This window comes from Ranitomeya imitator, chromosome 2 (assembly GCF_032444005.1).
Source record: "Ranitomeya imitator isolate aRanImi1 chromosome 2, aRanImi1.pri, whole genome shotgun sequence".
Taxonomy (NCBI): Eukaryota; Metazoa; Chordata; class Amphibia; order Anura; family Dendrobatidae; genus Ranitomeya; species Ranitomeya imitator.
Window position 1 is genome coordinate 525,610,004 of NC_091283.1, and position 24,004 is coordinate 525,634,007.

General features: G+C 44.1%; 1 protein-coding gene and 1 long non-coding RNA gene across 2 annotated transcripts in view; both read left to right on the top strand.

The window, feature by feature from the left end:
• Positions 1–13,212, top strand: part of LOC138664838 (TLD domain-containing protein 2-like) — a 52,578-nt gene extending 39,366 nt beyond the window's left edge. Inside the window, exons 4-6 of the mRNA XM_069751828.1 lie at positions 8,528–8,623; positions 12,422–12,498; positions 12,599–13,212. Of these exons, the coding sequence (XP_069607929.1) occupies positions 8,528–8,623; positions 12,422–12,498; positions 12,599–12,734 (309 nt within the window). The 3' untranslated portion in view covers positions 12,735–13,212. The remainder of the gene's footprint in view (positions 1–8,527; positions 8,624–12,421; positions 12,499–12,598) is intronic.
• Positions 13,213–15,835: 2,623 nt separating this feature from the next.
• Positions 15,836–20,778, top strand: LOC138664839 (uncharacterized). Its single transcript, XR_011318395.1, has 2 exons — positions 15,836–16,018; positions 17,794–20,778. It is a non-coding gene; the product is annotated as an uncharacterized lncRNA (long non-coding RNA).
• Positions 20,779–24,004: the final 3,226 nt, after the last annotated feature.

A 24,004-nucleotide genomic window follows, 5' to 3' on the forward strand; every position in this document is an offset into this window, starting at 1 on the left:
AGTTCAGCCTATATTCCATCAGAATAAATCCCCAGATCTACGTCCTTCTAAAGAACCTAATAACTATAATATACAATATTGTTAAGCTCCAGGAAGACACCCAGGCCTTTCTTGAACCCCTCGACTGAGTTCGCCATCACCACCTCCTCAGGCAAGGAATTCCAGATTCTCACTGCCCAAACAGTAAAGAATCCTCTTCTATGTTGGTGGAAAAACCTTCTCTCCTCCAGACGCAGAGAATGCCCCCTTGTGTCCGTCACCTTCCTTGGTATAAACAGATCCTCTGAGAGATATTTGTATTGTCCCCTTATATACCTATAAATGGTTATTAGATTGCCCCTCAGTCGTCTTTTTTCTAGACTAAATAATCCTAATTTTGCTAATCTCTGGGTATTGTAGTTCCCCCATCTCCTTTATTAATTTTTTTGCCCTCCTTTGTACTTTCTAGTTCCATTATATCCTTCCTGAGCACCAGTGCCCAAAACTGTACACAGTACTCCATGTGCGGTCTAACCAGGATCACACAGTAGCTTGAGGCTAATGGTAACAGCACAAGGAGTTGAGAATGCGTCCAATCTGACATTGCAGGGAGATGAACATGCTCTCTAATCTACCTCTCCTTTCAGCATCGGCCGCCCGCTACTGTGTAATCCTGTGTGCAACTAGCAACCAATGCAGACAGGAGAGAGGAATCAGTGCCTGTCTATCTGTACTCTCGGTTCCTGCATTGTCTGTGTGTGCAGTGATGGGGATACACTTCAGACAATTGCTCAAAAGCGAGTGCTGTCAATCATCATAAGGGGAAGTACAGATGATTGTAATTTAGGGATCAGTACAATGCACTAAGCCTTTGGCCAGCATCGAGGGTGCACCCAGCTATTATCATTTAGTAAACCATTTTTATATACAACACAATAATTAAAATTGTATACAAAAGAGGACTGAGTCAATGCTAGTTTAACATATAAAGTGAATAAACATTTTATCTCAACTTGTAGATCACACAAAAATTTAGTTCAATACAAAAAAGTTAAAAAAGCAACGTATAGAGCAGTATTAGAAAAGGGTATACAGTACAGACCAAAAGTTTGGACACACCTTCTCATCTAAAGATTTTTCTGTATTTTCATGACTCTGAAAATTGTACATTCACACTGAAGGTATCAAAACTATGAATTAACACATGTGGAATTATATACTTAATTTCAGTTGTTTCACACTTTTTTGTTATGTCTTATATTCTAGGTTCTTCAAAGTAGCCACCTTTTGCTTTGATGACTGCTTTGCACACTCTTGGCATTCTCTTAATGAGCTTCAAGAGGTAGTCATCGGGAATGGCCTTCCAACAGTCTTGAAGGAGTTCCCAGAGATGCTTAGCACTTGTTGGCCCTTTTGCCTTCACTCTCCGATCCAGCTCACCCCAAACCATCTCGATTGGGTTCAGGTCTGGTGACTGTGGAGGTCAGATCATCTGGCGTAGCACCCCATCACTCTCGTTCTTGGTCAAATAGCCCTTACACAGCCTGGAGGTGTGTTTGGGGTCATTGTCCTGTTGAAAAATAAATGATGGTCCAACTAAGCGCAAAGCGGATAAATAGCATGCCGCTGCAAGATGCTGTGGTAGCCATGCTGGTTCAGTATGCCTCCAATTTTGAATAAATCCCCAACAGTGTCACCAGCAAAGCACCCCCACACCATCACACCTCCTCCTCCATGCTTCACGGTGGGAACCAGGCATGTAGAGTCCATCCATTCAACTTTTCTGCATTGCACAAAGACACGGTGGTTGGAACCAAAGATCTCAAATTTGGATTCATCTGACCAAAGAACAGATTTCCACTGGTCTAATGTCCATTCCTTGTGTTCTTTAGCCCAAACAAGTCTCTTCTGCTTGTTGCCTGTCCTTAGCAGTGGTTTCCTAGCAGCTATTTTACCATAAAGGCCTGCTGCACAAAGTCTCCTCTTAACAGTTGTTGTAGAGATGTGTCTGCTGCTAGAACTCTGTGTGGCATTGACCTGGTCTCTAATCTGAGCTGCTGTTAAGGTACCGTCACACTGAACGATATCGTTGCTTTTTGTGACGTAGTAACGATATCGTTAACGAAATCGTTATGTGTGACAGCGACCAACGATCAGGCCCCTGCTGGGAGATCGTTGGTCGCTGGGGAAAGTCCAGCACTTTATTTTGTCGCTGGATCTCCCGCTGACGTGTGTGACGCCGATTCAGCGATGTCGTCACTGTAACCAGGGTAAACATCGGGTTACTAAGCACAGGGCCGCGCTTAGTAACCCGATGTTTACCCTGGTTACCGTTGTAAATGTAAAAAAACAAACACTACATACTTACATTCCCGGTGTCTGGTCATGTCCCTCGCCTTCAGCTTCCCGCAATGACTGGTGAGCGCCGGCCAGCCATAAAGCAAAGCACAGCGGTGACGTCACGGCCGGCGCTCAGTCAGTGCTGGAAGCTGAAGGCGAGGGACATGACCAGACACCGGGAATGTAAGTATGTAGTGTTTGTTTTTTTTACATTTACAACGGTAACCAGGGTAAACATCGGGTTACTAAGCGCGGCCCTGTGCTTAGTAACCCAATGTTTACCCTGGTTACCCGGGGACTTCAGGATCGTTGGTCGCTGGAGAGCTGTCTGTGCGACAGCTCTCCAGCGACCAAACAGCGACGCTGCAGCGATCGACATCGTTGTCGGTATCGCTGCAGCGTCGCTTAGTGTGACGGTACCTTAAATCTGTGATTTCTGAGGCTGGTGATTCAGATAAACTTATCTTCAGAAGCAGCGGTGACTCTTGGTCTTCCCTTCCTGGGGCGGTCCTCATGTGAGCCAGTTTCTTTGTAGCGCTTGATGGTTTTTGCACTTGGGGACACTTTCAAAGTTTTCCCAATTTTTCGGACTGACTCACCTTCATTCCTTAAAGGGAACCTGTCACCCCGAAAATCGCGGGTGAGGTAAGCCCACCGGCGTCAGGGGCTTATCTGCAGCATTCTGTAATGCTGTAGATAAGCCCCCGATGTTGCCTGAAAGAGGAGAAAAAGACGTTAGATTATACTCACCCAGGGGCGGTCCCGCTGCTGGTCATGTCGGATGGGCGTCTCTGGTCCGCTGCGGCGCCTCCCATCTTCATTACAAGACGTCCTCTTCTGATCTTCAGCCACGGCTCTGGCGCAGGCGTACTTTGCTCTGCCCTGTTGAGGGCAGACAAAGTACTGCAGTGTGCAGGCGCCGGGACTCTGACCTTTCCGGCGCCTGCGCACTGCAGTACTATCCTCTACCCTCAAGAGGGCAGAGCAAAGTACACCTGCGCCGGAGCCGTGGCTGAAGATCAGAAGAGGACGTCTTGTAATGAAGATGGGAGGCGCCGCAGCGGACCGGAGACGCCCATCCGACCTGACCAGCAGCGGGACCGCCCCTGGGTGAGTATAATCTAAAGTCTTTTTCTCCTTTTTCAGGTAACATCGGGGGCTTATCTACAGCATTACAGAATGCTGCAGATAAGCCCCTGATGCCGGTGGGCTTACCTCACCCTCGATTTTCGGGGTGACAGGTTCCCTTTAAATGATGGCCAAACGTTTTTCTTTACTTAGCTGCTTTTTTCTTGCCATAATACAAATTCTAACAGACTATTCAGTAGGACTATCAGCTGTGTATCCACCAGACTTCTGCACAACACAACTGATGGTCCCAACAGCATTTATAAGGCAAGAAATCCCACTTATTAAACCTGTGAAGGGAAAACCATTCCCGGTGACTGCCTCTTGAAGCTAATCAAAAGAATGCCAAGAGTGTGAAAAGCAGTCATCAAAGCAAAAGGTGGCTACTTTGAAGAACCTAGAATATAAGACATAATTTCAGTTGTTTCACACTTTTTTGTTAAGTATATAATTCCACATGTGTTAGTTCATAGTTTTTATGCCTTCAGTGTGAATGTACAATTTTCATAGTCATGAAAAACCTTTAAATGAGAAGGTGTGTCCAAACTTTTGGTCTGTACGGTATATACTGGCTCAATGATAAAAATCCAAAGATAATGAATACCGCTAACAATGCTAAGCACCAAGGGTGTGTAACAAATAAGGTTGCTGCGTATAAGTATTATATCATTGGTGGTTAATAGGTTGGTTCTGTTAGAAGGCCAATAGAGACCATGATAAGAATCTCACAGGTGCTCCTGGCTACCAATCAATATTACAAAAAAAACCTCTTAGCCTCAGATATACTGACCACCACTTTCTAAGAAACTCACATGAATGAGCAGCAAAAAGATAAATAAACACAATTAAATGCTATTACCCGTCATGGTGCAGAGCAAGGAAGCCAGGACTCACTCCCTGACGTACGTTTCGGTACGGATCTCCTCCTTTAGGGGGCGTGGCTTAATAGAGTGAGAATCCCTGTCTTTATATCTGCCTTGCCGATCATGTGATCAAGGGGCACCAATAAGAAGTCTGCCTGGTGCGCAGGCGCGTGGCCGCGATGCCGCTCGCCACTGCATACTGACGTCACTAGTCCAGACCCGGTCACGTGGGGCGCGCGGCGCCTAGCCGTCATCACGCAACGAGGTACACAGACCGCGATGCCGACGCGCAGGACGAGAGCAGTCAGGGAGACCGCAGCGCACGCACATCAGGGCAGGCCCCAAAACAGGATGCACACTAAGTATGTAGCAGAGAGAGACACAAAATAAACGTTGTCATCCGTGAGTATGAGTACATAGTTCTATGTGCCAATTCTACATTTTGGCGCGCAGACATATATGTTGTATAAATCTATATATTAAAAAACTGCCATGCAGAATAGTGAAGGGAAGAGGAGCAATCAAAGTGCTAAATGCTATACATTGTATTAAAGTCCATTTCTTCATTCTTTATATAAGCAGCAGCACCTCCTCTCTTCAACATTATAGCAGGTTTTGTAATGTCCATCCAGAAATAAAAGACAGAAGATTCTTCATCCATCCTGGAAATACCACTTGAAGGCACATAGGTGTGGTTAAGCTGATAAAATTTGTTACTTAATAGAAAGAAAAAAGACAACAAGTGAATACACAAGATAGACACAAGACTAAAATAGCCATAAAAATCATACAAATGGCAGGAAGGTGGCAAGTACACATGGAGGCAGAGGGATATTACATGTTCTATAAATATGTGGCAAATCCTTGTGACTCATTAAGCCCATTTGGGGACATAGTCCCGAGGATAGTAATCCATCTGCACCCCTTTTGGGCTAGCAAGAGTTTTATATCTCCACCACGAATACCGCACTGGGTGTGTTGTATGCCTCTCACCATGAATGTTTTGGGGTTGCTCTGATGGAACATTTTATAGTGCCTTGGGATTGTTTTTAAAAGGGTCAAGTCAGTTACTGTAGCTGCTGCCCGGATGTCCCGTACATGTTCACGTGTACGTATCCTCAATTGGCGCGATGCTAGTCCAATATATATTTTAGGACATCCACATGTTGCATAGTATATCACCTGTGTGGTAGCACACGTGATATATTGCTTGATGGTAAAGTTCTTAGTGCCATCTACCGAAGTAAAGGTGGATGTCCTCAGAATATTTTTGCAGGCCATACATCTCCCACAGGGAAAACATCCCTGTGGAGGACCCTGGCTATTGAAGACATTTTTGATTGTCGGGACATAATGACTATGGACAAGAATATCGGCCAAGTTTTGGCTCCTTCTCGCCGTCATCAAAGGGTATTTGGACAAACAACTTGCCAGGACTGGATCAGTCTGCAGAATGTTCCAGTGGCGCTGAAGGCATTCCCTCATTTGCCCCCATTTTCCATTGAATGTTGAAATGAATCTGATCTGATCCTTTGCCTTTTTAGTTTTTGACTGGGAGTGTAAGAGTGCAGTACGACTGCTCTTCTTAGCTCGCATGTACCCCCTTCTAATGGATTTGCCGCTGTACCCACGCATCCGGAACCGATCACTTAGGTCTGCGGCCTGCCGCTTAAACCCCTCTTCAGATGAACAAATTTGCCTGATCCTAAGAAATTGACCCACCAGGATAGCCCTAATAGAGCTCCCCGGATGACTGGATCCCGCATGTAGTAGTGAATTGACCGAGGTGGGCTTCCGATAGACTCAGTCTGTAAATGCTGATGTCTATCGACAAGTATTTTAATGTCCAGGAAGTCCACCTCAGTCCTACTAAATTTATAGGTTAGTTTGATGTTAAGTGTGTTTGAGTTTAGGCTATCCATAAAAGACCGGAATTGTTGTTCATTTCCATGCCAAATAATGAAAAGGTCATCTATATACCGGAGCCAGCACTGCACATGGTCCGCGGACTGGGCACCCTCCCCGCCAAAAATACCCCTCTCCCAGAAACCCAAAAAGAGGTTAGCGAAAGAGGGCGCACAGGCCGCCCCCATGGCAGTGCCGCACTTCTGCAAATAAAAAACATCCCAAAACACAAAAAAGTTGTGGGTCAAACTATATTGGAGTAGTTCAAGTATGAAATCACACATATGGCCATCCCAGCTGCTACTAGAGAGGAAGAAATGACAGGCCTCCAGCCCATCGCGATGCCGGATGCATGTATACAGCGACTCGACATCAGCTGTAACAAGCAGCATATCATGATCGACATCAGCTGTAACAAGCAGCATAAATTATGGCCAACACATCCATCGTGTCCCGAGCATAGCAGGGCAGCAACTCCACCAACGCTTTCAAATAGTAATCTATTAATTTACATATGGGTTCGCACAGCCCCCCAATGCCGGACATGATGGGTCGGCCCGGTGGATCAAGTGGATCCTTATGAATTTTTGGTATGAAATATATTGTTGGGACCCTAGGAGATTTAATTAGTAGCCCCTCCAAAACTTTTTTGGGAATAATTCCCTTTTCAAAGGCTTGATATAGTATCATTTCTAATTCTGAGGAAAAGGCTATAAGGGGGCTACGATCTAGGCGGAGGTATGTGTTTTTGTCTCTAAGGCTAGGGTCACATTGCGTTAGGGCAGTCCGTTTAGCGCATAGCGCTATGGACTGCGCTAATGCAATGTCCCAAAAGGGATCGCGTTTGCCGATCCCGCTAGCACAGATTTCCGATCTGCGCTAGCGAGGAAGGGACAGCGAACGCTGCAAGCAGCGTTCGCGGTCCGTCACTCAAATGACAGCACATCGCTAGTGCACGCCCAATGTGAGCGTGCGCTAGCGATGCATTCGCCATTACAATCAATGGCGGCGTTAACGGACTACGTTACACCGCGTTATGCCGCGGTGTAACGTAGTCCGTTAATCGGGTTCACATAACGAAATGTGAACCTAGCCTTAGCTGTCCAAGTGCCTCCTTTTCATATAGATGTTCTGGCCATATCACTATGTTTCCCCCCTTGTCAGCCGGCTTTATAACTATATCATTGTAGCTCTTCAGCTCTTTCAAGGCAGATCGTTGTGAGGCCATAAAGTTGTCTTTCCCCCATGTTTCAGATATCAGTTTGAAATCATCCATTACCAATCTAGTAAATATATCAACTGCTGGGCAGGCTGACAAGGGGTGAAAACAATAATTAAAATCTACACAAGTATGAGTTTTATGGCGGCTAAGTCCTCTACATGAATTTATAAGTGGTTCGACTTGAGTTTTGGGGGTGACTGACTCCCTTCACATTTTGACACTGTTATAATATCACCCAAATTGGCACTGATTGGGAAAGATATTTCTGCAATATTGTCACACAGGATGCTATAGTGACTCAAGAGGATATGGTTATAAATGAGCGATCAAAGCTACAAAGCTGGAGATTATGAGCTACATGGTGCTAGCAAGTCAGTGTCACGTAGTGACAAGGGACTGTGGTCACCTATCCAATCCCTCGAACTAGGGGCGCCCTAGTCTATCCCTGTGCCTTGTATTACTCCTCAAGGTGAAGACGCCGGGTTCTCCTATCCACGTATGCTCCTAACCTCGGAGGCCTTATCTGTTCCCTCCTCCACCTGAAGTGTTTAGGAAAACTCTAACCAGATAAACAGGGTTAACAGACAGGGATAAAAGAAAACTACAATCATACAAATACCCTCACAAAACAACAGAGTGGGAAACCATTGAGGTATAGGAAGGGGAAAACAAATATGAGAGAAAAAGGAAAAACACAAAAACCAACTCCACGCAGCAATCTCCAGAAAAACTCTCCAACCTCCAACTCCAAACACTGAGCTTTCTCCTTCACCACCAAACCAGGAAGTAAAACTATCACTGGCACCTCCCAAGTGCCAGTGGCAACCATATATTATATACCAGAGGCCAGTGGCCAACACAGAACAGCTGAGACAATTCATGATGGAGAGCTCCAGGAGATCAGCTGAACTGATTAACCCTTGTCATGACAGCAAGGAAACTTGCACTGTTTAATAGGATGGTGAAGCAGTTCTAATAAATGCAGGAATTGTAACCAGATGCCGCGATCTTCTGTCCCTTCTTTGTCGTGGTATCCCCGTGACACACAGTTTGGGGTCCACTAGTCTAATATATACACATTCTTTTTCAGGTGTTTGGAGGCTTCTGTTCCAATGAGCTTAAGGTTAGCCCCAACTTCTATGGCACAGGAGAGACCTTCTTATACAGCTTTTCACCACAGTTAAAGGTATGAAAACCTCATATAGCTCTTATTATATATTCTACATCTACATTTTTTGGAACTTGGTCATTGTACAACAAGAAAAAAGCTAATTAAATAAAATAGTCTATACAATGGAAAGCAGGGGATTGTATCCACTTTTCGATACTATCCTACTACTATAGAGAACCACTATAGAAAGTCTTGTTAATGTACCTTGGACTTGAATATGTGTGAGTTTGGTTGGTATATGTGTTCATTCTGGTGGACGATGACTTTTCTTTTTCACCTTATTGCACTATTACTAATAAAATTATTTCAGTGAACTGCTTTAACCCCTTCACGACATGCCTCGTACTAGTACGGTGCATGTCGTGTCTCCCCCTTTGATGTGGGTTCCGACGCTGAGCCCACATCAAAGTCGCGACATGTCAGCTGTTATGTACAGCTGACATGTGCGCACAATAGTGGCAGGTGGAATCTCGATCCACCTGCCGCTATTAACTAGTTAAATGCCGCTGTCAAACGCTGACAGCGGCATTTAACTACCGCTTTCGGCCGCGCAGCTGGAAATGCGCGCATCGCCGACCCCCGTCACATGATTGGGGGTCAGCGATGCATCAGGATATTAAACATAGAGGTCCTTGAGACCTCTATGGTTACTGATGCCGGCTTGCTGTGAGCGCCACCCTGTGGTCGGCACTCATAGCAAGCCTGCAATTCAGGTATATAGCAGCGATCTGATGATTGCTGCTATGTAGCTGAGCCGATCGAGTTGTGCCAGCTTCTAGCCTCCCATGGAGGCAATTGAAGCATGGCAAAAGTTTAAAGAAAAGTTTTAAAAAATATGAAAAAATAATAAAATATATAAAAGTTTAAATCACCCCCCTCTTGCCCCATCCAAAATAAAATAAAAATCAAACCTACACATATTTGGTATCGCCGCTTTCAGAATCGCCGGATTTGAAACGCCAGAATTATGTTTTTTTTGGTCGCCGCGACATTGCATTAAAATGCAATAACGGGTGGTCAAAAGAACCTATCCGCACAAAAGTGGTATCATTAAAAACGTCAGCTCGGCACACAAAAAATAAGCCCTCACCTGACCCCAGATCACGAAAAATGGAGACGCTATGGGTAACGGAAAAGTGCACAATATTTTTTTTTGTTTTTAGCAAAGTTTGGAATTTTTTTTCACCATTTAGATAAAAAATAACCTAGACATATTTGATGTCTATGAACTCGTAATCACCTAGAGAATTACAATGGCTGGTCAGTTTTAGCATTTAGTGAACCTAGCAAAAAAGCCAAACAAAAAACAAGTGTGGGATTGCACTTTTTTTGCAATGTCACCACACTTGGAATTATTTTCCTGTTTTCTAGTACAAGACATGGTAAAACCAATGATGTCGTTCAAAAGTACAACTTGTCCCGCAAAAAATAAGCCCTCACATGACCATATTGACGGAAAAATAAAAAAGTTATGGCTCTGGGAAGGAGGGGAGCGAAAAACGAAACCGCAAAAACGAAAAAGGGCCGCGTCTTGAAGGGGATAAAGGGACATAGAATTACTGTTCAAACCAAATACAGGCACTAGGTGCTTTGTGAAAGGGCCTTCCTACCTGCTTGCTTTCCATCTATGTCCATTTTTCTCTGGCTCTATGAAGTCAGAGCTGTCAGTCAGGGGGATTGTAGATTGAGGGAAAACAAGCAGGTAGAAATGTGTGTATATCCCTGGTACCCAAATTAATTATGTGACATGTCACATGATCCCCTTTCATAGATCATGTAATAGGTCATGTGATTAACACACAGGTACTCTGGTGCACATCTGTAGATGGAAAACTACAGATGGCATAGCGCAAGTTTTTCCCTTATGTACAGCACTATACGTAACAGTGCTATAAATAATAAAGCAGGGATGGGAAATAAATTTTCCCGAGAGGCCACATGAGAGACCATGACTGTTGTGGCGTTCAAACCAATAGACTGAAATTATAATTCTGATTAATATTAACATAATTATTTTTTATAGTAGTTGTATCACTTACTTATTATTGAGCAGAATTGAGTATGCGGAGATCCCGTATATATAGTATGAGTACCCACACAGCCTCCTATATACAGTTTGAGCCCGCACACAGCTCCTTAGATACAGTATGAGCCCCCCACATAGCTCTCTATATATAGTATAAGCCCCCACATAGCCTCTTATATACAGCATGAACCCCCACATAAGCTCCCTAGATACAGAATGAGCACCCTCATGAGTACAATATATGGAATAAAGTGGTAGTTTCAGCTCCTTAAAATTCAAAGTCTTTATTTTCTAAGTTAAAACTTCATAGTCATCAAAGAATCCTTGTACATCATGGATGCGTAGGCAGCGAAAAAGAAAGGTATAAGCAACGTGTTTCGATCAACTAAGATCTTTATCACAGCTTAATCCTACATCTCAGAGATGTAGAGTTGATCGAAACGCGTTGCTTATACCTTTCTTTTTCGCTGCCTACGCATCCATGATGTACAAGGATTCTTTGACTATGAAGTTTTAACTTGGAAAATAAAGACTTTGAATTTTAAGGAGCTGAAACTACCACTTTATTCCATATATTGTATCCACTGCACGACGGGTCAGGACGAGTTCCGCGCACCTGTGGTATTGGTGAGCTGGCAGAGGCTTAGCCTCTTTTTCTTTTGTTTTACTAAACCCTCATGAGTACTTGGCTTCCTATATACAGTATGAGCACCCACATAAATTCCTATACGCAGGATGAACCCCCCACACTGCTCCCTATATACAGGATGAACCCTCACATAGCCTCATATATACAGTATGAGCACTCACATAGCCCCCTATATGCAAGATGAACCCCCACATAGCTCCCTATATACAGTACAAGCCCCTTTATATAGACACACATCTCACACACATGTAAAAAGAAAACACATACTCACCTCTCTCCCATTTCACCATGGTTCCACTTCTACTTGTGGCCATTGCATACATGCCAGTGCTGACTGATGATGTCATGGCGCCGGCATGTCACAGCAGAGGTAATGGGAGCACCCCTGGAGCTGCGCTGCCATTCTGCATCGCCAGCAGCGGAGCTCCAGGAAAGCGTCTTGCGAGGATGTATGTGTCGCCGATGACGGCACACAAAGCATTATAGCTTAGTCAATCTATTCCCGGAGCCTCAGAAGGTAGCCAAGATTGCCCTTACTATAATTCTTCTATGGGCCCCGATGTGAAGCATCGAGCGGCGGGATTTAGTATGAAGATGATTCTGTGCTGACAGAGTTCCTTTAATTCCATCTTCTGGATAAGGCCAGGTTCACATTAGCGTTTGAGTCCACAGCGTGGTGCTGTGGACTTGTTTCCTTAAGCTCCGCCTACTTCCGCATGCGTCCTGTGTACCTACCTTTAACATTGGGTACGCAGGGACATGCGTTGTATGTGGATGCGTCCGTGTGCATTGTTTTGACGTGCCAGCCGAACGCAACATGTTGCATTTTCTTGCGTTCGGCGGACACATCAAAAGGACGCAAGGGGACACATCCACATTCAACGCATGTTCCTGCGTACCCAATGTTAAAGTTAGGTACGCAGGACGCATGTGGAAGTAGGTGGAGCTTATGGAAAGAAGTCCGCAGCACCACACTGCGGACTCAAACGCAAATGTGAACTTAGCCTTAATGAGTTATTGTACCATCCTGCTACTGTATGTTACTACTTTTATTAAACTGAATCATTGATAAAATATTTAAATCCTCCAACATATTCTTTTAAAAAAAGGATTCAAAGATAATTCTGTTTCTGCTTAGGTTTTTCGGTGGACAGGGGACAATAACTTTTTTGTTAGAGGTGATGTCAAGTCGTTAACTTTTGGAGGAAGCAAATGGTATGTAATATACCAAGGTCATTGATTGACATGACAGCATTTTTGTGTCTCTTATTAATTAAACTGTATGTGCTACTCTTTTATTCTGTTTTCCCCACAGTGGTAACTTTGGTCTTTGGTTGGATGAAGATTTATATAACGGAAGAAGTCAATGGTGTGAAACTTTTAATAATAACGTACTGTCCAGCAATGAGCAATTCCGTGTCCACAGCCTTGAAGTGTGGGCATTCACTTGAGTTTGTCTTATTTTTGCAACCTGATAGAGACTTGGAGTAATTTCTGTTAAACAGATGGCCTGGAAGCTGCAGACGATTTCTTCACCGAACTATGAACAACTTGATTTACACCTTTTATCTCATAGTGGTTGCACTGGCTAAATAATAAATTGGCAGCAGCACCCACCTGAGAATTTTCGATACTCGTGAAAGGCTGATGAACAAGGGATGTCCATTAAATCTATGTATAAAGATAAGTGTTTGACCTCTGTATTATGAATTAAAAAGGTACATTAAACCAACCATAAAAATGAAGGTCAGGAGTGCTATCCCCATGTTAACTTATTTCCTACGGTATGTGAATCCAGATTACTAATAAAGAATACAGATTTAAACATAATCCAGAAGAATGGTGATCGCTTAATAATATCCCTGTGGTGTAGGTGTCACAACCTAATATGCCTGGTGGTCCTGAGGGCTCAATAAATATTAACCCTTGTGCCTTAGAGTGGTTTATGGATCAGCATTAACACATTATTGACCTCAACAATACCCTAAATCATCAATGTTGGGTGGTGTAGTGTAGATAGGAATTCATATACTTGGTGGTGTGGGCTGGCAGAAAGGAAACCTCTCTGGATGGTTTTATGGCTATAGTGCTATGGCTGCATAGGTCTTGGAATAATACGGTAATAAAAATGATTCCTGTTTTGTCATAATCCGATGTGTCAGCGATGAGAAATGGTACTTTAAAGCTGTAATCAAATTAGCCTGGAGGTACAATGGGGTGTTTCAGTGTGCATTGCCATGCCAAAATACACTTCCAGGCTAATTTTCACATGGCTTCAAAGCTTGATTTTCTAAAGAGGGCATATATGACCCTTTAAGGGTCAATATTTAAATCTCTCACAGTCTAAGGTGGGTTAAGAATTGATATGATTATGACCAGCATCCCTAAAGGGGTTGTCCAAGAATTGTCATGTGAATATAAGCTGAGCTGCAGTTGTTGGCAGCAGCCACTAAACAGGGACGAAGTTGTGCTGATCAGATTCGTATATTGTTTAGATCTGACCACCACCAGAACTGATAACAGCTTATCAGTGGGGATGCTGGGTGTCACCACTGATCTGATAATGATGACCGATCGCAATGACAGGTCATCAATACCAAAGTAGAGGAAGGCACCTATTGTTGCATAGTTTGGTAGCAGAAGAAACTTGTGAGAGTAAATATATGGGGTATTTCAACTTTTATCTTCACAGAACATGAGGTACATGCATCATCTTCTTAATACAGCATAAAAGGAAGTCTAAAGGACCTTTTACCAGCGAGAAAGTGAAACCAAAGTACAACAAGTATATGCATTACATTCAACTAAGCATATAACAGTAACAACATCGCCAACTACTGTCAGAAAAGTATAAACTCCTCCTGCACACAAGTCTGCCAACACCTATTACTGGTGCAGGAGGGGGTGTGGGAATTCATTTTTATATGCATTTTAGCACTGATATTAGGGGTTGATGCTGGTTTCCCTGGTGGTCTCTGCTGGTGTGTAATCAAAGCTGCTCAGGATTCAGCAACAGTAAGGAGAGAAGGGCAAAAGGATCTCTGAAATGACGTTATTCATGTTAAAAACTGTCATATTTCTTCCATCCCAGCACACTGCTTTCAAATTGATAGAGAAATCTTGACAAACACTACCCATCCTTTCTTGAAGAGATGCAAAAGTCAACTAAACAACAACCAGATCAGAAAATGCAATAGGTCACCAAATCTTCCTTCTGTGTCTGTGAGTCGCTGGCTGACAGTTTCCTGCTTGGGAGTCAAATCCCCAAATGAAAAAGCTCTTTTAGTAAGGAATTCCAGTGTTCAGTACATCTCTATGGGGAGCGACCGGGCATGCTCCACCTGCTCTCCTATGCGGATTTGGGACTCGTTTTGGAAATTGTGTGAGCTCTAGAGGTCAGAGTTTCACATAACTATTATTTTTCTCATTGACATATTCTAAAAGTAAAAAAAGAGGCGAACCTCCTTAAATGGTAATAAAAAAAATCCATGTTAGGGATAACATGCAAATTGTTGGTGTCTATTTGTGATTCTGAGATCAGGAACTCTCAGAACGGGCTCTGCGGAGTAGCGCATGCTCCATCTCCCCCCCCCCCCCCCCCCATGTAATGTCTATGGGGCTGGAAAGCGCAGTGCTTGGCTATTTCTGGCACCCCAGCAATCAGCAAGATGTCCCCACTCATCCCATGGATAGGGGGTAAGTTGCTTTTTGGTGACTAACCCTTAAGGGTATGTGCACACGATGCAGATTTTGCTGCGGATCCGCAGTGTTTCCGCAGCTGCCGGTCCGCAGCAGTTTCCCAGTTCAATGTAAACCTATGGGAAACAAAAAACGCTGTGCACATGCTGCAGAAAAACTGCACGGAAACGCAGCGGTTTACATTCTGCAGCATGTCACTTCTTTCTGCGGATTCCGCAGCGGATTTACAACTGCTCCAATAGAAAACTGCAGTGAAATCCGCAGAAAAACCGCGGTAAATCCGCAGCGGTTTTCCACTGCGGATTTATCAAATCTGCTGTAATCCGCTGCAGAAAAATCCACAGTGGACCCAGACTACGTGTGCACACACCCTTAAGCCTCCTTCATACTTTGGGGGGGGGGGTTCTTATGTTTATTGGGATTTTTTTCCCCCAAGTTCTTTCTATCGCCCTCTGAGTCTGACATATTTACATTGCTTACAGAAAAGCCTATGGGAAACACAAGAAAAACGTGTTACACACAGAGCAAGATGTGTTTGGGTGAAAAAACACCAAAATTGTGAAAACGTGTGACGGAAAATGCAGCTTGAGTGTTCCATTTCCAATATTGTCTTGCAGGCAGCATTTGGCGGCATTTTAGTTTGCCATGTAACTGTTTTAGAGCATCAAACTGCAGCAAGACCCCTGGCTGCAAATACTGAGCCCCGCATGCTCTGCTCCTCAGCGCTTCTGCCTGCGGACAGTGCGGAGCATTGATGACCTCTCACCACTAGGCGGCAGCAGCGTTTTTATTGGTCAGCACCAAGCGTAGCTTGTCTTAAACGTGAAGGCGGCGGCGCTCGCTGATTGGCTGCGCCACATCCGTACCCTTTCTTTCATTTCCTCAGACGTCTGGTAGTTGTAGTCCTCATCTCTGATTTTCAGGAACCAAAAGACTACGCGGCCCAGAATGCCTTGCGTGGCCAGCCTTCTAATTGGCAGTTTCAATCCTTCTGCTATATGAGCGCATACACAAAAGGCTGGGTCCTGAGCGGCAGGTAGGATTGTCATCCTGGAGGTGGGCATGGGGCAGGGAGATGCCGGCGTGTGTGCAGCTGCCATTGTGCTCGGTCTCCTCCATGTTCTGTCTGGCAGCAGCTGCTTCTGTCCCTGCACTGAGTGCAGCAGAACTGTGGTGATGGTCTGTGGGGCAGTGATTGTAATGTGGGGGATGGGCACAGTCTGCAGTGGGGTGTTCTCCTGCTATCAAGGGGTCCCCTGAGATTGTCAGTTTTACATCTCCTCGGTGCCCCCCACCCTTCCTCCACACTATAAATGATGATGATTTGTATGTGTCACCCCTATATAGGGTCAGGATGGGGGAAAGCTGAGTGGGGGCTGGTGTTGGGCACCCAACTTTCCTCAAGCTTTGACTCTTCTTTTCCTCCTCAGAGATTTCTATCTGTAAACCTACAATAACTCCCATTGAGCTCCATGACAGCCGGTGCTATGATCTTCACGTCTTATTTCTCACCACTGAGGACCCGGCTGTCGGACCCCCGTATGTGAGATTTATTTCTGCACATTAGAGATACAGTGCGGCATAACGAATCAATATGACAAGTCAAACATAACTAGTCCGATCCGGGCAGATAATTGACATGTGGTATGGGTTTTCAGTCCGCAACATGTCAGTTTTTTTTTTTTTAAGCCTTGAAATGCATCAGGTGAGTTCCGTGACTCCATTTGCCTTTGATATTTGTCACAGATTTGTGACTCCGCCGTGTGTAAACCTTTCTTTAGGGTGTAGGCGCGTGTCTGACTTACTGCCGAAAATTCCTGGGTCTAAAAAGTAGTTTCAATGATTGCAATGTATCCGTAAAAGTCGGATGCTAAACGGCTGATCATATGACAGCTGGGTTTTTTTTGTTTTGTTTAGCCTTGAATAAAGACCTCTCATTTCACTTCTGAAAAAAACTAGTGCTTGTTCCAATTTTTCTTTTCCTCCTCCCTACAAACGTAGCGTTAGCTTATGAAAAAAGAATGCTCGACTGTATAACATTGGTCGTAATGTTGCCAGTTTTTACATGGACAGCATGTGCACCAAAAATAAGCCAACGCTTCAGAGTGAGAATGGGAGAGGTGGTTGTTCTGTCAGAGGTAAATATCTGACGTTTTTCTCCGTGCATACGTCGATAATGTGGTGCCATGGAGGAAATAGTGCTCTATATTTTACATATATATATTTTACATCGGGGAATAATGCATTTAAGGCGCTGTTCACATCTGTGTTGAAGATTCCCTCTTTTAAAATAGCGCCCCATGCTAAAAGACGGATCCTGTTAAGTCACAACTGCTGATGTGTAATGATCGAGCACCATTTAGGTTATGTGCACACGTTGCGGATTTCCTGACAATCCGCAGCGTTTTTGCCGTGTAGAATCGCTGCAGATCCGCAAGTGATTTACAGTACAATGTAAATCAATGAAAAAAAAGAAAAAAAAAAGCTGTGCTAATGGTGCGGAAACGCTGTGGATTAAAGGAAGTAGCATGTCATTTATTTGTGCGGATCTGCAGCGTTTTTGTACCCATTCCATTATAGAAATCCACAGTGGTAAAAAAAACGCAGTAAATCCGCATAAAAAACGCATCAAATCCGCACCTGTGTTTTCTGCTAAGAGATGCAGAATCCGCACAAAAAAATCTGCAACGTGTGCACATAGCCTTATAACAGGCACCACAGCCCAGATGTGCTCAGAGCTTGATAGACTTCATCTCATTAGTACTGAGTGTTGACTGCTTCTTATTTTCTTTTCTGTCTCCTATTTTTCAGTCTTGGGAATCTTCGCTGGTTGACATTAGATCTCTCATTTTCACTGGTTATAAAACAAAAAACAAAAAATGGAAGCAACTGATTATGAGACCAAAAAGAACTGGGGGAAGTCTAAATCAAAGAAGATAAGAAGTTCATCCAAAGTTCCTAAATCCAACAGAACCACAAATCTTAAGTCTGACAGTAAAAAGACAAGAGATCAGAAGGGAACCCAAAACTTCTCAGGTAAAACAAAAGAAGCACAAGGTCACCCACTATTAAGAAATGGTCGAACAAAGCAATCGTCAGGGAAGGCGAAAGTGAAAAATGAAGTAGATAACTTTGATTGTGATCTTCAAGACCAGGCCATGGAAAAAAACAAACCTTACACATGTGCCATGTGTCAGAAGAGTTTTGCCCAGAAATCCAATTTGGTAACTCACTTCCGAGTCCACACTGGTTCCAGACCCTACATGTGTATGGAATGCGGCAAGAGCTTCAGTACCAGCTCAAACGCTGTGACCCACCAGCGGGTGCACACAGGAGAAAGGCCTTACAGCTGTGGAGAGTGTGGGAAAAAGTTTAGCATCAGCTCCAACTTGGTGACCCACCAGAGGGTTCATACAGGAGAAAGACCTTATGACTGTACTGACTGTGGAAAAAGCTTCACTCACCGCTCAAATCTGGTCATTCATCAGAGGGCACATTCAGGGGAGAAGCCTTATGCTTGCGTTACATGTGGAAAAACGTTTAATCACAGCTCCCACCTTGTTGCCCATCAGAAAGTCCACGTTTAGAAAAACAATGGAACAAAAGAGCATTGCTCTTGATGATCTTCTACTTGGTGGACAACCTTTGTATCATGGTCTTGCAATATTTTCTCTCTGTATGATAAACATATTAATGTGCCATGTGGCTTCACAGCCCAATTTATTCTCAAGTACACGTAGATGTTAAGCCCTGAACATGGCTCCTATGATAATGGTTCCTTCGTCTCAAAAGTACAGGCAATTGAACATTTTGTAAGCATTTTCCAATACTCCTTTATGACCTACCGTGGCTTGCGAAAGTATTCGCCCCCTTTGATAGAATTTTTTTTTTTTATTTTGCTACCTCACAACCTGGAATTTCACTTTTTTTGTGACTCAAACGACAAATGGGACAAAATAAATGAAAATTTCAGTGTGCATAATTATTCACCCCCCCAAAAGTCAATACTTTATAGAGCCTCCTTTTGCTGCAATTACAGCTGCAAGTCGCATTAGATAAGTCCCTGAGCTTTCCACTAGGATTTTTGCACATTCCTCAACGTAAAATTGCTCCAGCTTGTCAAGTTTAATATTCAACAGAGGACAACATCTATCTTCAAGTCTGGCCACAGGTTCTCAATTGGATTAAGGTCTGGGCTTTGACTAGGCCACGCCAAAACATTTACACATTTCCCTTTAAAGCACTCTAGTATTGGTAATAGCAACAGGCTTTGGGTCATTTTCTTGTTGGAAGGTGAACCTCCATCCCAGTCTCAAATCACTGAGAGACTGAAAGAGGTTTTACTCGAGAACATCCCTGTATTTCGCACCATCCCTGTCCCAGCTGCCAAAATAATCCCTACAGCATGATGCTGCCACCGCCATGTCTTACTGTGGGGCTGGTGTTCCTGGTGTGATGAGTAGGGTTGAGCGACTTTTACTTTTTCAGGATCGAGTAGGGTTTCGCGAAACCCGACTTTGTCAAAAGTCGAGTCGGGTGAAATCGGCCGATCATTGCGAAAAGTCGGGGATCGACCGAATCTCTCTCTCTCATCACTCTGCCCACGCTCCTTCATTGGCTGAAAAAATGGCGACTTCTGAATTTGTCTGATCCGTTTCGCTCAAGCCTAGTGATGAGCTGTGTTGGTTTGGTGGCCAAAAACTTAAATTTTGGTCTCATCTGACCACATCACTTTCCTCCATACATTTGGGGAGTCTCCTACATATTTTTAGGTAAACTTAAAACGAGTCTTACAATTTTTGTGTGTAAGTAAAGGCTTTTTTTCTGCCCACTCTGCCATAAAGGCTACCTCTATGGAGTGTACGGCTTATTGTGGTCGTATGCACAGATACTCCAGTCTCTGCTTGGGAACTCTGCAGCTCCTTCAGTATAACCTTTGGTCTCTGTGCCGCATCTCTAATTAATGCTCTCGTTGTTGTGGCCCTTTCTTGGAAGATTTGCTGTGGTACCATGTTTTTTCCATTTGATGGTACCCCAGGGGATCATCAGAGACTGAGCTATTATTATTTTTTTTTTTTTTTCATAACCTAACCATAACTTACACTTCTCACCAACTTCGTCCCTGACTTGTTTAGAGATCTCCTTGGTGTTCATGGTGTTTGGTTAGTGGTGCCTCTTGCTTAATGGTGTTGCAGCCTCTGTGGCCTTTCAGAAAAGGTGTGTATATACACTGACATATGTGACACTTAGAATGCACACAGGTGGGCTTCCAGTCACCTAGGCATGTGACTTATGAAGGTAATTGCTTGCACCAGAAATTTTTAGGGGCGTCATCGCAACAGGGGTGAATACACATAGACATGTTAATTTTTAGTTATTTTATTCCATAAATGTAATTTATGCCTATATTTATCTCACTTCACCAGATTAGATTATTTAGTGCTGATACATCACACAAATCGGTAAAAAGCCAAGGGGGAGAATACTTTCACAAGCCACTGTATATACGTCTAGCCATTAGTTACCACTGCCATTTAACTTCTACATTTACTAGCCATTTCATAGAATTGAAAATTGAATCTTAGCTTAAAAAGTGTAAAAGTACATGTTGAATTTTTGTGAAATGTAGACAAAAGACTATATAAAACTGAATCAGAGAGGGCGAAGGATGGCTTTGATCTTGCTCTATAGGTCAAGGACTTTGTACATTTTGTGAAATTGATTGTATAGATGACAGCCTTTATTTGTAATCTGCATTATTTGCTAGCCAATAAATGTGACTGTCTCAACTTTTAACTCAATCGTCACAGCTAAGTTAATGGGTGTTGCATTAGAAGAACTGGTTACCGGTAATTTATATTAATATTTTCCTCTCCATTCTAACAAACATATTATTGATCCACCTTGGGGGGTGGGGGGGAAGCACATGGCCACTTCAAAATAATGGATCTTAAGTAGGATATGACCTACTTCTTCATGACATTATAGCTGTGGCTATATGGGGAAAATAAAACGCTCATGTCAGATGACACAATGAGGATAAATTGGGGCACACGTCTTATTCATTGAATTCATGTTTTTCCTTTGGTTCCATTGCCAAAGGTGTATAAAATCCAGACCCTCGCCATGCAGTCTGCCTTAAGAAACCTAAGCAAAGATTGGCTCCTTCTAAAGAGCTTACTAAGTTTTATTGTGCTTCGGTAATGGGATGCCACCATTGTGAAAAGTCACACTGGTAAATATTCCACAGCCAACTGTGAGTGGTTTTATTCAGTACCCAAAGCCATAAATTGGCAGACCACCTCGCAGAGCTGAAAACCTCTTCTGACAACCAAGACTCTCGGCACAAAATGACTGTGCAAACCAAGTATGGGTGTTCCTTGCACTCTTGGTGGGGCCAGGGCCGTATTTAGAGTTTCTGCTGCCCTAGGCACTTTTAGCGCTGCCTCCCCTTCTGGTGAGTATGACACTATCGGCAGTGACTTTGGGAAGAATCACTGATGTGAAAGTTGCCGTTTGCAGCAGATCAGGCAGTTTTTCTGCATCTGCCACGTAACGGATCACTTACGGCAACACTGCGTTTGGTTTCATTCATTCCTTATGGGATTTGCGGTACTTGATGTGATCTGGGAAATGCGGTGCTATACCTCCCAACTTTTGAAGGGAAAAAGGTCTAAAGGTTGCGGCGCACTTAGTGCGCCGCGGCAAATTTTAGGCCACGCCTCTGATCACACCCATTTCACAACTAATCACACCCATATCCAAGTCCCAACCACACCCATTTAGCACTGCTGATCACACTGTTTCATATACATTAAAACAAAAAAAAATATGGCCACGCAGTGCTTCATACTGTACAATGGCTATGCAGTGCTCCACATACTGTATAATGGCCCTACATGATGTTCCATACTGTATAATGGCCACACAGTGCTCCATACTGTATAATGGCCACGTCTGTCCTGTGTCCTTGTGTGTACCACATTGAGAATGGAGAAAAGAAAGAAGACCAAAGAACTGTCTGAGGACTTGAGAAACCGAATTGTGAGGAAGCATGAGCAATCTCAAGGCTACAAGTCCATCTCCAAAGACCTGAATGTTCCTGTGTCTACCATGCGCAGTGTCATCAAGAAGTTTAAAGCCCATGGCACTGTGGCTAACCTCCCTAGATGTGGATGGAAAAGAAAAATTGACAAGAGATTTCAACGCAAGATTGTGCGGATGTTGGATAAAGAACCTCGACTAACATCCAAACAAGTTCTAGCTGCCCTGCAGTCCGAGGGTACAACAGTGTCAACCCGTACTATCCGTCGGCGTCTGAATGAAAAGGGACTGTATGGTAGGAGACCCAGGAAGACCCCACTTCTTACCCCGAGACATAAAAAAGCCAGGCTGGAGTTTGCCAAAACTTACCTAAAAAAGCCTAAAACGTTTTGGAAGAATGTTCTCTGGTCAGATGAGACAAAAGTAGAGCTTTTTGGGCAAAGGCATCAACATAGAGTTTACAGGAGAAAAAAAAGAGGCATTCAAAGAGAACACGGTCCCTACAGTCAAACATGGCGGAAGTTCCCTGATGTTTTGGGGGTGCTTTGCTGCCTCTGGCACTGGACTGCTTGACCGTGTGCATGGCATTATGAAGTCTGAAGACTACCAACAAATTTTGCAGCAGAATGTAGGGCCCAGTGTGAGAAAGCTGGGTCTCCCTCAAAGGTCATGGGTCTTCCAGCAGGACAATGACCCAAAACATACTTCAAAAAGCACTAGAAAATGGTTTGAGAGGAAGCACTGGAGACTTCTAAGGTGGCCAGCAATGAGTCCAGACCTGAATCCCATAGAACACCTGCGGAGAGATCTAAGGCTACGTTCACACTAGCGTTGCGCCGCCCTGCGTCGGCAACGCGCGACACACGGAAAAACGCGCGCAAAAACGCGCGCGTTTTGCGACGCGTGCGTCGTTTTTTGACGAAATCGGACGCAAGAAAAATGCAACTTGTAGCGTTTTCTTGCGTCCGACGCTAGCGTCTAAAACGACGCACGTGTCGGAAAACGCGTGCAAAAAGACGCACGCGTCCCCTATGTTAAACATAGGGGCGCGTCGCCGCTGCGTCGCCGACGCAACAGCGACGCGACGCTAATGTGAACGTAGCCTAAAAATGGCAGTTTGGAGAAGGCAGCCTTCAAATATCAGGGACCTGGAGCAGTTTGCCAAAGAAGAATGGTCTAAAATTCCAGCAGAGCATTGGAAGCAACTCATTGATGGTTACCGGAAGCGGTTGGTCGCAGTTATTTTGGCTAAAGGTTGTGCAACCAAGTATTAGGCTGAGGGTGCCAATACTTTTGTCTGGCCCAATTTTGGCGTTTTGTGTGAAATGATCAATGTTTTGCTTTTTGCTTCATTCTCTTTTGTGTTTCTTCATTTAAGACAAATTAAATGAAGATAATAATACCAAAGAATTTGTGTTTGCAATCATTTTCAGGAAGAAACTGAGTATTATCTGACAGAATTGCAGGGGTGTCAATACTTTTGACCATGACTGTACTGAGCCCGAGTGACGGGCGAGACACCACATGTACTGAGCCCGAGTGACGGGCGAGACACCACATGTACTGAGCCCGAGTGACGGGCGAGACGCCACATGTACTGAGCCCGAGTGACGGGCGAGACACCCCATATACTGAGCCCGGGTGACACTGTAATATGTAAGTAACATCAGACTGTATTGTGGGGACCATTCACTTCTATGGGAGGGTGTTAAAGGGAACCTGTCACCCCCAAAATCGCGGGTGAGGTAAGCCCACCGGCATCAGGGGCTTATCTACAGCATTCTGGAATGCTGTAGATAAGCCCCCGATGTAACCTAAAAGATGAGAAAAAGACGTTATATTATACTCACCCAGGGGCGTTCCCGCTGTTGGTCCGGGTCCGGCGCCTCCCATCTTCATCAGATGACGTCCTCTTCTGGTCTTCACACCGCAGCTCCGGCGCAGGCGTACTTTGCCTGCCCTGTTGAGGGCAGAGCAA